At 38.9% G+C, this 17,334-nt stretch overlaps 1 protein-coding gene across 1 annotated transcript in view; it reads right to left on the reverse strand.

The window, feature by feature from the left end:
- DCBLD1 (discoidin, CUB and LCCL domain containing 1) overlaps positions 1-16,967 on the reverse strand; it is a 68,610-nt gene extending 51,643 nt beyond the window's left edge. The window contains 1 exon segment of the mRNA XM_063441270.1: positions 16,703-16,967. Within this exon segment, the coding sequence (XP_063297340.1) occupies positions 16,703-16,772 (70 nt within the window). The 5' untranslated portion in view covers positions 16,773-16,967.
- Positions 16,968-17,334: the final 367 nt, after the last annotated feature.

The raw sequence follows: 17,334 nt of genomic DNA on the forward strand, positions 1-17,334 counted from the left end.
CACAGGTTTCCTGTGCTAGAGCGTCGCTGGACGTCCTCACGCGGTGTGAGGACCTCCAGCGTCGCTCAAAACCCCATAGGAAAGCATTGAAATTATTTTTCAATGCTTTCCTATGGGGAGACGTAATGCGCATGCGCGGAATTTCCGCGCATGCGCATTAGGTCTCCTCAGCCGGTGAGCGAGATCAGTCTCGCCCACCGGCCGACGTAATCACTAGGAGGAGCGTCGCGGAGGCGGAGACAGCGGCGAGGGACATCGCCGCTGTCCCAGGTAAGTCACTGAAGGGGTTTTCACCCCTTCAGTAACCGGGGATTGGTGGGTGGGAGGGAGAGGGACCCTCCAGTGCCAAAAAAACGGATCGTTTTTCTGGCACTGGAGTTTCCCTTTAACATACCACATTTTGAATACCCTGGGTAGTCTACTTTTGCAAATGGTATGCCATGATGGGGGTAATTTTCCTTCTTAAAGGCACCATGGGTCCAGCAATCCAAACTGGCAAATTTCAATGTGTAAAAACTGAAAATGTGTGTATTTTAGTACACAAAAAGCCATCGGTAGTATGACATCCACAGTTAAAGGACCACTCTAGCTTAATGAAGTGGTCTGGGTGCCAGGTCCCTCTAGGATTAACCCTTTTTTTTTATAAACATAGCAGTTTCAGAGAAACTGCTATGTTTATAATAGGGTTAATCCAGCCTCCAAATCCTCTAGTGGCTGTCTCACTGACAGCCGCTAGAGGCGCTTGCGTGATTCTCACTGTGAATATCACAGTAAGAGCACGCAAGCGTCCATAGTGAGACCGGCTGAATGCGCGCGCAGCTCTTGCCGCGCATGCGCATTCAGCCGAAAGGGAGGATCAGAGGCGGAGGAGGAGGAGGAGGAGAGCTCCCCGCCCGGCGCTTGAATAAAGGTACGTTTTAACCCTTTACTCTCCCCAGAGCCCGGCGGGAGGGGGTCCCTGAGGGTGGGGGCACCCTCAGGGCACTATAGTGCCAGGAAAACGAGTATGTTTTCCTAGCACTATATTGGTCCTTGAACCCCTTAAGGACACATTACATGTGTGATATGTCATGATTCCCTTTTATTCCAGAAGCTTGGTCCTTAAGGGGTTAAATGCCAAGAAAAACTTACATTTCATAATTTCTCACACTTTTTTTTAGATTTTATATTAAATTATGTTTCATATATAAATATTTGATGTGAAATGAAAGTCCTATTTGTCCTGAACAAAATGATATATATTAAGCATGGGTGCATTCAATATGAAATAGGTAAATTATGGCTGAACAGACATATAACTCAAATTCTAGGTTTTGTTTTGGTCAGAACTTGAACAATTTCCTCCGTCCTTAAGGGATTACATTTTATTTATTATAGTCCAACACTAAAAAATTGGAATAACAAAAAAAAAGAAAGAAAAAAAGTCTAATTCTTTGACTTCCAGGGATACAGACAGTATGGACCATATTGTATGGTATATTATATGGTAGCAATTTAATTCAGATTTAGTCCATGACAAAGTTTAGAATAGATGCTGTCTGGCAAAGCCCAGTTTACAGATCATAACACAGCCCCCTCTAAATACATTCTTGTGATCCAGGCTAATGAAACAAACACAACCTCAGGAAATCCTTTATGGATTAAAATACAAAAAGGAAACATGCGGCACATGGTATGAATACCACTCCCACAGATTTTAAAAGGAGCTCCTGACACAGCATTTATTCAAAGTATAATAGGCCTCTCTGTGTGCAACATCTTCATATTACTGCAAGCCAGCAGCCGGTCAGTAAACGGTCACACAGCCTCCTGGCTATCACAGATTATAGGATGAAATCTGTCTAGCCAGGTCATGGCACTCCTAACTACAACAAAACTGATCTACTCAACATTACTGGTTTAGAACATATTAATATAAACAAGTTCTAGATCTTGCTTGTTATTGATTTTAATGCCGTTAAAAAAAAAAAAAAAAAAAAACCTGAAATTTGAAAAAATATAAAAATACTTAGGTAATGATAACTCCAGGGAATGACAGAAGGATTTTGTGGACTATAAATAATATAATTAATCGTGGAAACCAACACCTCTATACTGCAACTGGGCGCCTCCATCTTATTTTTCTGTCAATTATTGTTATAAACTATGTCCTTTGTACCTGGCATTCAGCATAGAGAAAGCATATACAGTACACAAGAAGAGAAATTAAACAATGTTTCTTTTCTCCTGATCATTTGCAATGTTTGCCCTGGCTTTGCCTTATCTGAACCGGATGATATACTATGCTAAATCTTTAATATAAATTAAAAATAAATGGAGCATCTTGAAAAAAAGTGTGAAGATGAAAAAAAAAGTGTTATTAACAAGTTATTTATTGCTGTAATTTCCAGGGACGCAACAGTTCCCCTTCAACTTCTGTAATGCTATACATTAATGCTTAATATTATATAACTACCACATTACGAACGGAAAAGTAAAATAATGCAAGTACTTGGTTCTTATAGAATTTCTCTGCAGACTCAAGCACATATGTATATGCCCAGCCTATCATGTTACCTTGATATATAGAACTGCACTACCGCCAGTAAATTCATCAATCGTATTTAATAGGCCAGCAGTTTCCATTCATTTGAAAGCAAGTTTCTTCATCTATCAGTCAAACAATGCGGAGTTTAGGGTCGCTATTTCCAGAACGCAATACATGGATTTTTTGTGGATTGGACTGATAGGGGTATATGTTTCCTTCTACATAGGATACCTCAAGCACCATTTTAGAAGCTTTGCTCCCTGGTTCCTCAGATCTGTCTTGGCATAAGATCAATTCAAAATGTGTCAACTTCTCATTAGTCCCAATAAAACTTTTGTTGACTACCCAGAATAAATAGCATGTATGCTTTACTGATGATCACACCTATCAATATAGAAAATACTTTGTCACAATGCAAACGATGAGGCCGTACAAAGGCTGCAATGAATTGTCAAGTAAAGCCAAGTCATTAAAATCCATAAAACATTTTCAAAAGTAAAATGTACCCAGAGTTGGGGACCTACTCTACAATTGGTGGAAATATCCACAAGTGAAGGTCTACTCAAAGGAAATTTACAAACTTATTAGTAAGTGGTGTGATACCCCTACTCCACTTGAGCCAGTGGCCATGCTTTTACACCATACAGCTCTCGTCATGAAGTGATCTAAAAACTCTGCAGTACTTAGGTTATTAAATGGGGCGAAGACAGTCATTGTGGAAGATATCAGATGCTTTGATATTCAAGCATCGGATGGGCATACTGCCATAAAGAATACACAGATGTTACAAAACGTATTCTTTGGGTATCAGAGAGTCCTCATAATGCGAAAGCAAACCATTAAGTGTTTTGGCATTAACTGGTGCTAAAATGGTATATTAAAAGTGCTCACATTAAATACCCCAGGATATCTAGTTGCCATAAATACTTTGAAATGTTTTTGAGTTGGAGAACGCTTCAAAATATTACAATCTTCTAGTTCCTTTTTTAGAATTCTTTATAATCCTTTTTACAAGTAATACAGATTACAGAAAATGAAAGTATAAAATGTGGTAAAATCACAATACGTTGGTTGCTGGTGTTATACAGCCCAGATGTAGACAGTTGGGTTGTGTTCACGGAACATGTTAAACCGCAAAACTGCATGGAATATATGTGATGGTAAACATTTGCTTTTAGCTACCATAGGTTTATTCTTGTTTCCGTCAGACCATGAACACTGCTACGCAAGCCTGTTGGGGTCACTAAAACTCGCTTGGGCTATTGCTAATAAGGGCATTCTTCTGGGTTCATGATCAAATTGATAAAAGGACGCGTTGCTAAAATGAATAATCCAAGGTCACCTTAATGGACCACTATAGTGCCAGGAAAACAAACTCATTTTCCTGGCACTATGTAGTCCTTAGGTCTCCCCCATCCTCATGGCCCCACTCCAGCTGGGCTGAAGGAGTTAAAACCCCTTCAGCCACTTACCTTTCTTCAGCGCCGGGCTCCCTCTGCGCCGGTGACCTCTCCTCCTGCCCACGTCAGCGCATGCGCGGCAAGAGCCACGTGTGCATTCAAACCACCCATAGGAAAGCATTACTCAATGCTTTCCTATGGATGTCAGCGTCTTCTCACTGTGATTTTCACAGTGAGAATCGCGGAAGTGCCTCTAGCGGCTGTCAGTGAGACAGCCACTAGAGGCTGGATTAATCCTCAGTGTTTTCAGCTGCAGGGTTAAAACTAGAGGCACCCAGACCACATTGAAGTGGTCTGGGTCCCTTTAGTGGTCCTTTATCCCCTTAAGGACACATGACATATGTGACATGTCATGATTCCCTTTTATTCCAGAAGTTTGGTCCTTAAGGGGTTAAACAAGGGAAGTGAGTTTGGGGGTTATTAACACAGTCCAGGCTAGCTTTTTTTTGCCATGTGTTGTAATGACAAGCTTCTCGTTCCAAAGCAACATTTCCCCCTTTTGAGCAGTTTGACTCATAACCGATGATATAAACTGGATTCCTAGACATACGAGTTCCCCCCAGACTAAAATAATGAAAAATTTATGTATTTATTCTTTAGCTGCATTAGTTGTGCAGAAATTGTAGAACTGACAACTTGGGTAAGTCTGATATTGGGTGCATAGGTGCATGAAACAACACAACGTCCCTGCCCAAAAAAGGGCACAAAATCCAGGCACCCATGTATAGGCCTAAAATGCTTTGAATTTAACTCACTGCTTGCGAGATTAAATATGTGCTCGTTGTGCACTTTCCCCTCAGTCCTCTCGACACTGGGTGACTGCACCAGGCTTCCAGGTGCACTTTACAGATCTGAAATTGTAAGCAGACTTCTGAAAGTTTTTCTCCTTTTTGTAATACTTTATTTATATGTACACTTATTTTTATGGTGCCAATATATTCAATAGCGCTGTACAATAGGTAAGCATGTCAACCATTTAATTACAACAAAACATGTATGACACAGAGGAACAATGCATAAAAGGGGCCCTTCCTAAACAAGCTTATAATCTAAAGGAATATTACATATACACACACACTGAATAATGTATTACATTATTTGTAGTGTTTCTTTAAGGTGTTAAAGTATAGACTGGGTTCGGTCTAATGAGCTGCTCACCAAACATGTTGTGTTCCGATCTTCTACGCATTTTATTCCATTACACTTGCATGAACTAGTGCTCTGCAAGGGGGCACAAAATCTGAAAAGAATGGCTGCACAGTCATATGTGTTTACATACAGGGGAACGAAGATGACCTGTGACACCGCAGGATTTTGTAATGAGGATCCCCCAGTCACGACATGTCATTCAAAATTTACATGAGAAAAAAGGTCAGCTCAAAAACCAGCAGAGCCTGTTGTGTTTTGTTTGAAACAGATCAGCAAAGTGAAACAGCATTGAAAATTCAGAAAAACACTGAACTCAGCTGGGTTTTAGCCAGCTGGCTTCTCTCCAAATCTGCTGAAATGCAAATTAGCTTAAAATCATATTGGGTAATATTGCAGGGGCAAATACATGTCTGTTTTCATAGAAGCAACTTGAGCAACCTGTTCTTGGTATTCAAATGTGATATATTTGCTCTGAGATGGCTTAACTTTTGCACAGGTCAGGTTCTATGAGATTTATGTGCCCTTTTTCATGAACCAACATTTTCTTGAGATTTTAAACGTGCCATGACAATCATGAGAAATTACATATAGAACTTTTTTTTCCCGGTACTAGCACTCAAGCTGCCTGACAGACTTTCATGACATTGCTAAGCTGCTGTTTTTCTGTAAAGAAATACCCCTGGGGGTGGGATGTGGTGATCAGACATTTAGAAGTTAATATTTTTTGCATAGTTTTGGGGGTATAAAAATTGTGCTCGTGCGTAGCCAGTCCAGTTTGTTACAGGGACACTTTAGACTCCTAAAACACTTTAGCTTGCTGAAAGAGTGTGTCCGCTTTAAAAAAAAAAAAAAAAATTAAATATTTTGCAAAAACTGCAGTTTTTTAATAGAAATTTCAATTTTATTAATTAATCTGGTTACACCCCCTTGGCTTTAAAGCAGACAACAGGTCCTGTTACTTTCCGGTTTTGTTAGCTTAGTAGAGCTAAAGTCAAGAGGCAGCAATAGCTCAGAGCCTTATAAAGACTTCTCATTGAGCTGCAAAGAGAAGTCTGTGATTGGACACCTACAATAAGGTACAAGGTGATGGATTGCAAGGGCTGTTTTTTTTTTTAGCAATACCCTCAATGAAAAAAAGCATAATTAAATGCAGGCAAGTCTTTATTATGAGTATATGTACTAAACAGTGATTCATATTTATTCTGAATTTAGGCAGTGGAGTGTCCCTTTAAGTAGTGTATGAGTGGCACGCACCACGAACAGTGCAGCCCCTTACTTCCTGTTTGAACTGTTGGTCAAATTGAGACAGGTAGGAAAGCTGGCTGATTGACAGCCTGTAAGATGTGAAAAATGTTTTAGAAAAGTGCTGTTTTCTCTTGAAATGAACAGTTTATGAAGTAAGCCTTTATTAAATGGCAATTTAACCCTGAAGCACATCATCAAGCTGAAGTGCTTTAGGCACTTGTGTTCTTTTTAAGTATTGAACATTAGAAGGGTGCTAAACGACCAAGGTTAACTGAGACACATGGCATCACTTTGAAAAGAATACAGTTTACTGATACAGCTGATACATTGTCCTAGCCAAGTGAGTAAGAGGGTTTGTAGCATTTTGCCATCGGCTTAAAAAGTTTATGACGACAAATTTGGTATCCATGACTTCTGCATGAGCCACGTCACCACAAGTGAAAGAGTGGCATCCTATAATTTGTGGGATGGCGTTGTACTGAATTTCACGTTATACCCAATCAAAGGCCAAAATTAAAGACTTGAGTTATGGAATTCCAAAACAAACTGTACAAAGGCAGACCTATCAGTCAGTGTGACAACCTATTTCAGTACACCCTGCTATCCATCAACGATTAAAGCATGCTTCGGCAAAATTTAGTAAGGAGGCAGTCAATATTTGACCTTCGGGCTGTAGGTTTGTACATATCTGCCAACAATTATCCTCAATTTGTTAACTGTTCATTTAAAACAAGCAATAGGCATTTGTTTAGATGAAGACATGAGGACATAAGCATAGCTATGGTAGCAAGATCTGTCAAATATATTTTATTTAACCTCCCTGGTGGTCTGATTAGGTCAGTATTATTGAATGTTAAAGCGGTACATGTTTTGTATGTACATTTTAGACATCCCGGGTATAATAAAGTTTGAAACACGAAATAAAGAATAAAGAATAAAGAATAAAACATTACTTTAAATACAATTGATAATAGCATTATGTAAACCAGTGGCGTACATACCGTGGTCGCAGGGGTCGCGGCTGCGACTGGGCCCGGCCGCCCTGCGACCCGGTATGTACCCACTGTGCCAGCCTCTTCTCTTGGGGGGCCCAGGAGCCGGCCACCTCAGGGCCCCCCGAGGCTGGCCCTGCTGTCACCCGGCTGGCGCGCGCGCGAGGGAGCACTCTCCCCTGAGTGCTTCCTCTTCAGCTCCCTCGCGCACCGCACTGTTACCGGAGCCAGAAGAGGACGTCATCTTCTGGCTCCGGTATCAGTACGCGGCGCGCGAGGGAGCTGAAGAGGAAGCACTCAGGAGAGAGTGCTCCCTCGCGCGCGCGCCAGCCAGGTGACAGCACTGGACCCCAGGGTATCCCCTCAGCTCTCCCACAGGTAAGGAGGCTGGGGGGGATTACATTTTAAAAAACAACAACGTGTGTGTGTTAGTGTTAGAGTGTGTGTGTAAGTGTGTGTGTGCACGTATGTCTGTCACTGAGTGTGCACGTATGTCTGTCACTGAGTGTGCACGTATGTCTGTCACTGAGTGTGTATGTATGTCTGACACTGAGTGTGTATGTATGTCTGACACTGAGTGTGTATGTATGTCTGACACTGAGTGTGTATGTATGTCTGACACTGAGTGTGTATGTATGTCTGACACAGTGTGTGTCTGTCAGTAAATGTGTGCGTCTGTTCATGAGAGTGTGTGTGCCTTAAGCACTTACCTTTCTCCAGCGCCGGACTCTCTTGGCACTGGGGATCTCTCCGCCTCTCAGTTCCGAATGCGCATGCATGGCAAGAGCCACGCGCGCATTCAAACCGCCCATAGGAAAGCATTACTCAATGCTTTCCTATCGACGTTCAGCGTCTTCTCACTGCAATTTTCACAGTGAGAATCGCAGAAGCTCCTCTAGCGGCTGTCAATGAGACAGCCACTAGAGGCTGGATTAACCTGCAGTGAAACATAGCAGTTTCTCTGAAACTGCTATGTTTTCAGCTGCAGGGTTAAAGCTAGAGAGACCTGGCACCCAGACCACTTAATTGAGCTGATGTGATCTGGGTGTCTGTAGTGGTCCTTTAAGTGTATGTGTTTATGCATGCACTGGCGTACATACCGCGGGTGCAGGGGTCGCAGCCCTGCGACCAGGTGCCCGCCGCCATGTGTTGTGGCCCCAGCATGCACAGAGTAAGCGCGCGCGTGGGGGGGCCTACGGATCAGTTTTCGCACCGGGGCTCCATGGGTTGTGTATACGCCACTGATGTAAACATAACAAAAACAGTACATAAATATTTACAAATAATACATTTTCTTTCCATGCATTCCAGTAATATAAAAACTTATCTAATAAGGGTAATGGTTGCCAATTCATATGTTTTATTCTCTAGTGTCAGGTTCAGGATTTCTTTAATTGACAGTAATTTGGGAGATTTCCAGTATCGAGGTAGTGAACAAGTGGCAGCAATTAAAATAGGTCCTATAATTATTTTGTCGATTTTATGAAATGAGGAAACTTTTTAAACAAACCTAATTCTGTCGTAAAATAAGTCAAAGATGGGTTAATGTTTTGAAACAATGCATGTATAGGTCTCCAAAAAATGTTTTAATTTGGGACAGAAACACCATATATGGGACATATTTCCACATTCTCTCCAACATTTATCAGGTATATTTGGGTTCATGTTGTGCAGTTTTGCTGGAACTAAATTCCATCTACGTATGAGTTTAAAATGGTTTTATAGATGATTACTGCATTGGTGTTATATCTTTTAAATTTAGGGGAAAACTGAGCCAATCATCTAAATCATATGGAGTGCCTAATTCTGACTTCCATGAGAACATATTATAAAATGTAGTGTTGGGTCCATTAGAAATTCAGGAGTAACAAAATAAGATAGTTGCTTGACTGTTTGAATCAAGGAGATACATTTTCTCTAATTTAGAGATTTCTATCCTTTATCCAAATCATGAATCCATTCTTTTAATTTGTTATGAATTAAATTGAATTCTGGGATAATACGGTCCCGGTAGATCAAATGTTTCTTTCATTTTTAGAAATGACATAATACAATTTCCTTTAAATACAATCATTTAAATTGTATATGAATACCAAAAATGTAATGTTAATGGTAGCCAGAACTAAAAGTTACTTGCCACTTCAATATGACCATTGGAATGTTCAGGGCAATTAGATGACAATTCCTAGCATGTGGTTGCACATCACGCACTCCAGGATATTTTGTTAAACCACTGCTACTAGAGCTACTGTGCAATTTCTGTTATAACAAGCTCTTTTTAAGAGGCTTGCAGGCAGTGGGGGTCCAAAGTACACTTGCCTGAGTTGAATTTCCACTGGCCAATGGATTATGGGTGAGTGGGATTTTGAGCTAAGCAATTAGCAAAGTAACACATGCTTTGTGTATGCTAGCCATCCAATAATGGCAGGATAATCTTAAATTTCAGAATGATTTTGCCATTTTTCTAAACATATTGCAGGTATTAATTCAAAATACAAGAAAACGAAATAATTGAGTGCTGATAAGGCAATCTGAATATACAGAACCTGTGTGTCAATTCTAAAAAGATAGGGGGTGGGAGAGGATATAGTTATTGGATGTTTGGTTCAATTTTAAGAGGTGTGAATTGGAAATCACACGTGCCCAAGTACTGCCTTTAGTAATTAGGCATCACAGTCCTAGCAATTAAATTAGTATTTTCAATAAAATTAAAAACACAGTATAAGCGTTCTTTATTCCACATCAAGAGTGAATTTGAATATAACATTTAAAAGGGAGACAATCGAATGATCTCAGTATCAAACCATAAAGGATACTGAAATGACAGAAGACAAAAAAGTTACACTAATGTATACAAAAAATGTTTCAGTATATCAGTGATCCTTCCTAGGTTGCTAGAGTTGATCAGATAAAAAGAAAACAAACAGGCAAAATGTGATGTGATTAAAGGATCTTTACTGAGCAGGGTTTGGCCATTCAAATGTAACAGGGATTATAGTCCTAATACTCTCTGTGGATATGACAATATAATACTCAGCAGACTCAGTGGAACCAGAATTCTTCTTTTTCAAAACCCCTACACACTTATTAACCTTTAAAAGGGATACAGTAGTCGCCAGAACAATTTTAGCTTAAAGGGAAACTGTAGTCACCAGAACAAGTACTGCTTAATGTAGTTCTGGTGTGTATAAAAGTCCCAGCAGGCATTTTATGCCTCGTTTCCACTGAGCGGATCGGTTCGGTTCAGTTCGGTACGGTTCGCTATTTTGGGTGTTTCCATTATGAAAGTGGTCCATACAAGCGAACCGTACCGATCCATTCAGGGCCCTGCTTCAGATGTAGGGCCATAGAAAATGGAACGGTTCGGTTAGGGCGGATCTACTATACAATCCATTGATTGGTGGACAGGAAGAGCATTTTTTCTAAACCCTGCATGGCCCTGAAGGTCTGACTTGCAGTGGAAACGCTCACCAGAATGGGCTGGTCCATTCTAAACCTTCCAAACTGTACCAACCCGAACCGATCCGCTCAGTGGAAACGAGGCATTAGTGAAAACACTGCCTTTTCAGATTGACACAGCGTTTTGCCGGATATGCGCGATAGCCTCCCAATGCTTTCCTATGGGAAAGCAATAGATTGGCTTAGATCATAAAATCTGATGATGATCACCAAGAGGGCGGAGCCAGCAGTGGAAGACCTGTGTGGTGCAGGAAAAAGGTGACTAGGTCACATTTTTAACGAGTACAAGATGGGCCGTTAGCCTAAACGGCAATCTTAGAACTATAGTGTCAGGAATACTAATATATATATATATATATATATATATATATATATATATATATATATATATATATATATATATATATATATATATATATATATATAAAAATTACAGAGCTGCTTTAACAAAAAGCAGGTTATTTATACAATAAGGTACAAGGAGTCAAAGGTGGGACAGAGAAGTAAAACCTTTGGGGAGCGAATAGGACATTGCAGTGACACAGTAGGAACCAAAGTGCTAAATAAGGCAATCAAAAGCAAATATCCATTCATGGGCCCAAGAGGTTAATACTTTGGCTATACGAAAAAAAAAAAGAATGGCTGATGGGAATGGGAGTCAGTTCCTGTTTGTATAGGGAGGCCTTTGTAATGGAGAGGGAGCTTTCGCAATCAGAAAGAAACCTTTGAGTAACCTTCCACCTAAGCTACGTACCCTACAAAAGGACAATAATTTCACACCAATGGAAGAAGCAATAAGCATAGGTGTTGAGTGTTGCTGCTTGTAACCCATGCTTCATGGCCAGATATTGCTACCTGTGGCTGCCCAATAACGTTTTGGGAAGCGTTTCGTTGTGTGCCAGGAGGGCCTGCAGGGGCACTACACTCAGAGAACCATGAGATAGGGAACTGTATTACAACAGTGAAACAAGTACACAATGACTTCTGCATACGCTTTATTGACCACAACAGTCTTACCAACCCTTATAAATAAAGATTTAACCTTTTAAGTGCCAATCTCCAGTTCACCTTTTACTGTGTCTATCGGGTTAAAACTCTTTATATGCAAATAAGTCTGAAAATGTAATGGTGGGAGACAGGAAGTCACACTTTTAGATCTAGGTCTATGCAGAACAAGTACAGATAGGAGATTAACCAATTCATCTTCATGACATACTAACGTCCTTTTGTGTGGGTTTTTGTTTTGTAAGGCAATGAGGCTGGTATATTTATGCTCCCACTCCAGGGTTTAACTCTCAGGTGTCCAACACTAATGGTTCCCTTCTAACTTTTTAAAAACAATGAGATATATCTGACAAGAGCAACATTTATAAAGTAATTTTTAAGCTAAAATACAAATTCTAGGAATTTATTTTCCATAGCTGGATGTATTTGCTAATTTGTTAATTTTGAGAATATGAATGTCATTGTGTAATGATTTCCTTTACAAAGCCAAAGGGGGAGAAATAAGATATGCTCTCAGCATTGGAGCTTTCTCAATAAGTAATACTTTTATAGGGTTGTTAACTAAAGCGAAAATTGTCATGAACTAAAAGTACATTTCAGATTTAAGGCCAAAGTAGCTGAACTAAAAACAATAGCTGACTTGGATAATTTTTCCAGTTTGGCTACTTGGGTCTTCAATTTTCACTTTAGTGAATAATACTGACAGATCTGCTTGAGAAAATGCTTAATGGAAGATATATTTTTCCTTTGACTTATAAACAAATTAAGCCAATAACTTGTTTTTTGTAGCACTATTTAAAAAAAAACGGGAATAATAAAAAAATAAGTTTACTGCACAATAAATTGCATTAAATATTTTTTTTTCCTCTTTCGAAAATAAAACAAAGTCCAACAATAAAATAGTAAAAGAGGAAGTCTGATGCATCTCTTTAAAGCAGTAAAAAGCTTTGTAGTACAACGGCACTTTTAATATACATGAAGAGGCTAACCAGGAAATCCTATGTATTTAGCAGCCACAGAGTTGGGATCATGCTGAGCAGAACTTTGTCTGTCAAACAGCAACAAGCATCTCAAAAGAAACACATCTTTTACTTGGCAATTCCACAGGAACAAGTATAAACCCAGCAACATAGATGATGTGTATGTTAGTATGAAAATAGTGAGTTTCCCCAGTCTGTATATTTCACATGATCATCACATTGGGAGACTTGGGATCAGCAGGAGTGTTCACTTCCTATCAGTAAAAACAATTTGCATGCCTGGTAAGAACTGAGCGCTAAATTAACTGATTGGACAATGCCAGAATATCCACTGAAAAATGTTATCTTGGTGTGAGAGGTTGGTAGCTATTTCTGAACAGGTCACATGTGCTCAAAAAGACAATCTTAAAAACGCAAACAAAGGCATAATGTGGTTTACTTATCCAGCAGTAAACTTTAAGAGTTGAAATTAAAATTGCAAGATTTAGGCCAAAATAGATGCTTTGGGGGAATAAATCCACTTCAACTATGGTCACAGTTTGCTTGGCTTGCTTAGCCTAAATTTTACAATTATATTTTCAGTTCATCACATTTCCCTATTTAATGAATAGACTCGAATGTGGGGAAAGCTCTAAACCTCACCCTCCCTCCCCCCCAAAAAAACAACAACAACAAAAAACAAAAAATCCACTAAATTTAAAACTTCCTCTCCCCTCTAAAATAAAAATAAAATTACAAAAAACCCTGTAAGCATCTTGAAAAAAGTGCAGTTCACTTATTGTTTGCCCAGACATGTTGTGGTTGCCCCCTGCTCAGTATCAGAGTTGTAAACTAATTGATAACATACCATAATTGTGAATGCAAACAAAGCAGTAAAAGCATGTTCTGATACTTTAGCCAGGTATATTGACAATGTCACAAAGTTTGATGGAAACAAGAACACATAACAAGACATTTCAAGGTGAGCACAGAATAAACATATCTGGTGTGAAAACTAAAAAAAGAGTGCAAGGGAAGATTTATTGTTTTGGCTCTAAAAAATTTAGTTCAATGACTACTATGGCTAATGAATGAATCCAAAAGTCACAAAAACCCAGTAAAGGTGGATATTCAAGTTGGAAGGTTAAGAAAATGTTTTTAAGGAGAAATATATTGAAATAATAACATAGGGAACTGGTATATGTCAAAATAACTAAAGCTGTGTATTTTTAAAATTAATTTACACCATTAAACAAAAGAAAGAGATATATATATATATATACACACACACACACGTATTATTTATATATATATATATATATATATATATATATATATATATCATTTTTTTAAAAAAATCTTATTTATGCACCCAGAACAGCAGCAGCGATCAACAAAAAATAAACAAATGTCACCAAATGAAACATTTAGTAACTTACTAACCGATATTATTTTTCGAAAAAAAATTTCGAAAAGCGAAGTTTTCGTAAATTTTTTTGACTTGTCCGAAAACGAATGAACATGTCTAGTCAATATGTTGTAGGATGCTCAGGACCATTTAACTACCAATGATGCTGGAAGGCAAACTGGCAAGGATTGAACTCTCTATTTTTAGGATCTGAGATAAAGAAGGTGGCCTTCTAATAGCACTAATGAGTCAGAACACACTTGTTGCACAGAAAGCAGCAGAATTAGTTGGCCAAACCACTAGAAGTAATCTAGCGGAGGATGGGATAATCTCTGTTCAGAATTGAACACATTCTGAAGCTGTAGAGGACACTTCCACAGTTGGGAGTTTTATTCATTATGGGTAAATTACTTGGGGTTATTTACTAAACTATGCACAAATTTCTAATGCAGGTGAAAATTCTCCATCTCCTTTTTTTGGTTAAAAACTTGGTATGCCCTGGTTAATTGAATAATTATGAAGATTCAAGTCACATTACCCCAGTGGAACCAAGTCTGCAAGGGTACACACGTACTGTTTCGCATACCTCAAAACAACAAGTAAATGAACAAATCCATGAACGCTGACGTGGTGGAGACTGTGACCTACAAAGATTTTTACATGTGGTATATGTATCTAGCACAGAATGGCACATTGACTTGTCTGTCTACACACATAGAGGATATGGGTCATTGGGATGTACACAGATAAAAAAAAAAATTTGCCAATGTTTTTTTTCCAGAATTTCAGTATGGTCAAGTGTTCCAGGTACATCAGGACACCATTTGTTTGCTTCACTGATAGAAATATTTTCAACAGAGGTCCAGCAAAGCTGGAGGCTAGCACATGGGGAATTAAGGGGCTCATATGGTACCTGATGTACTAAAATGTTTCATATACCAATTTAGTATAGACAGAAAATTTGCTGTGTATCTAATCACAATTTAGTAAGTCTGCTCCAAAGGCTCAGAGGGAAAATTTCTATATTTTCATTCAATAAAGTTTAGACAAGATACATAACACTTTATTACACTGTGTGTTTCCATGAGCAGACTTCCTATTTTAGCAAACAATTAACCACTTTCACATTCTCTGTTCTCATACTGCAAGACTTGTGGGTTTCTTTCACAATATGAGCTCTATAGGTTACATGCATCCTTGTCTGCCACTGATGATACAATGGCTGTTTGGGACAGATGCATTACAAAGGTTGCTTGTCATTTTTTTTTCTTTGATGGTTTTAAAAATAGATAATACTTGCCTGATTATCATCATTTACATAGTATAATTTATTAGAATGAAGCAAATGGGACGTACTTGCATGCTGTCACTCATTGTGCCAAGATAAGTAGACTATCTGAACAAAAACTAGTTTTCATTTAAAAAAAATAAAATAAAAATAAGTATTATACTCAAACACTTATTAGGCTAGAAATGTCATATGATTCATTGTGAAATCTTCCTTAAAACTAAAAGCAGAACGCTAATGAATCCTGTGCTCACAATTAATTGAAATAGCAAAATTTGAAAACATATGTCCATCAGAAATCTAGCCGATAATTAATTAGATCCCATCACTCCCATATTCTGTTTAGTATGTCCCATTTGATCTCAAGCAGAGCTCTCTTTACTGACCAATGAAAAGCAAATCTATTTCAAAGCAGCACTTATAGATGATATAATATCAGTTGCTTAGATAACATGTTGCATATGTGGGCCTCTTTCAGATGCACTCGATTAATCATTTGAATTGGTATACCTGATACATTCACACAAATACTAAACAAAAAGAATAAAAATAAAAAATATGCTAGGTATAAAATTCAAAACACCAGGGTGTGATGTACAAACATTTTAAACAATTACATTTTGTAAAATCTTATCAAGAAAGGTTATTAAAAAATAAATAAATAAAATAAAATAAAAACCTAACAGCGAAACACAAACATAGTAAAATGGATTTCACACGGTGTAAATACTTCATAAAACGGGGTTTCAGAGAATATATGAGAATTGACTGCTGCACCTGATAAGAAATTAATGGTGTACATTCATTATATCCCCTTGTAAACTAAAAAGAAATACGATAGCCTAAGTAAATAATGATTAATTAAATTAAATAACCTCCCACCTCCAGTTGTTTTTGCAGTTCCCTGCCACTGCCTAACCTGGGGAGCTTCCGGCTGAATTACCAGACCCTTGTACTACGCTACACTGCATTCAGAGCCATTTGCACAGTTTCACCAAACTCCATACACAGCTGACCGCAGGAACGGTCTGTATTCCAACCCACAGATTTAACACCCAGAATATGACCCAAACTTGGGTCAAACTAGAGACTAGCTCATTGATCAGAATGATCTATATTAAATCGTACCCAGCACAGAGCAGGGTTCGGTACTAAGGAGTAAGACACCCTGGCCAAGGAATATATTCTCGCCCCACCGAAGAGTACTCACCCAGAGTTTCAGCCATCAGTAAAGCAGGGGTACACAGGACGACCCCCAGAAGAGGTAATAATCCAGCCATTTGGTCAGTTCAGTACAGACATGCCCTATACCGGCTATCCGGGACCTTTCCACCTCCTGGAAAGTTGGTATTAAAGCTTCCGCCCAGAGCAGGACGTCCTCTCCAGAGTAAGGAGAGACTTTGCTACAGCAAGGTCTGCGGGGCCCTCAGGTAAGAGGACACACTCACTCCGCAGCTTCACTCCAGGACTGACTGACTGACCCTCACTCACAAACTGCTTCGTGCTCCTCCTGTCTGTCTGTGCTGAGGAGGAGTCCTTACTGCCGGCCGGTCGTAGCAGCGACCCCTAGCGTTCAATTTCAATTCATGGCGCTAAGAAAATAGAACGTTTGGTAAAGTTACATTACAGAACGATATCCTAACCTCTTGGAATTAGGAACATTTTAATGTTTTCAATATTATATGTTTTTTTTTTTTTTTTATTAGAGCTAGAGGCATACAAGTTAAATAAAAAATCAGAAACAGTATATGTAAACTTTTAAATACAATCTGCATCTCATATATTAAACAAATCAGTACACCAATAGCGCCAGAATGCTACCAGGAAACATCCCCATAAAGG

The sequence above is a fragment of the Pelobates fuscus genome, chromosome 2 (genome assembly GCF_036172605.1).
Source record: "Pelobates fuscus isolate aPelFus1 chromosome 2, aPelFus1.pri, whole genome shotgun sequence".
Classification (NCBI taxonomy): domain Eukaryota; kingdom Metazoa; phylum Chordata; class Amphibia; order Anura; family Pelobatidae; genus Pelobates; species Pelobates fuscus.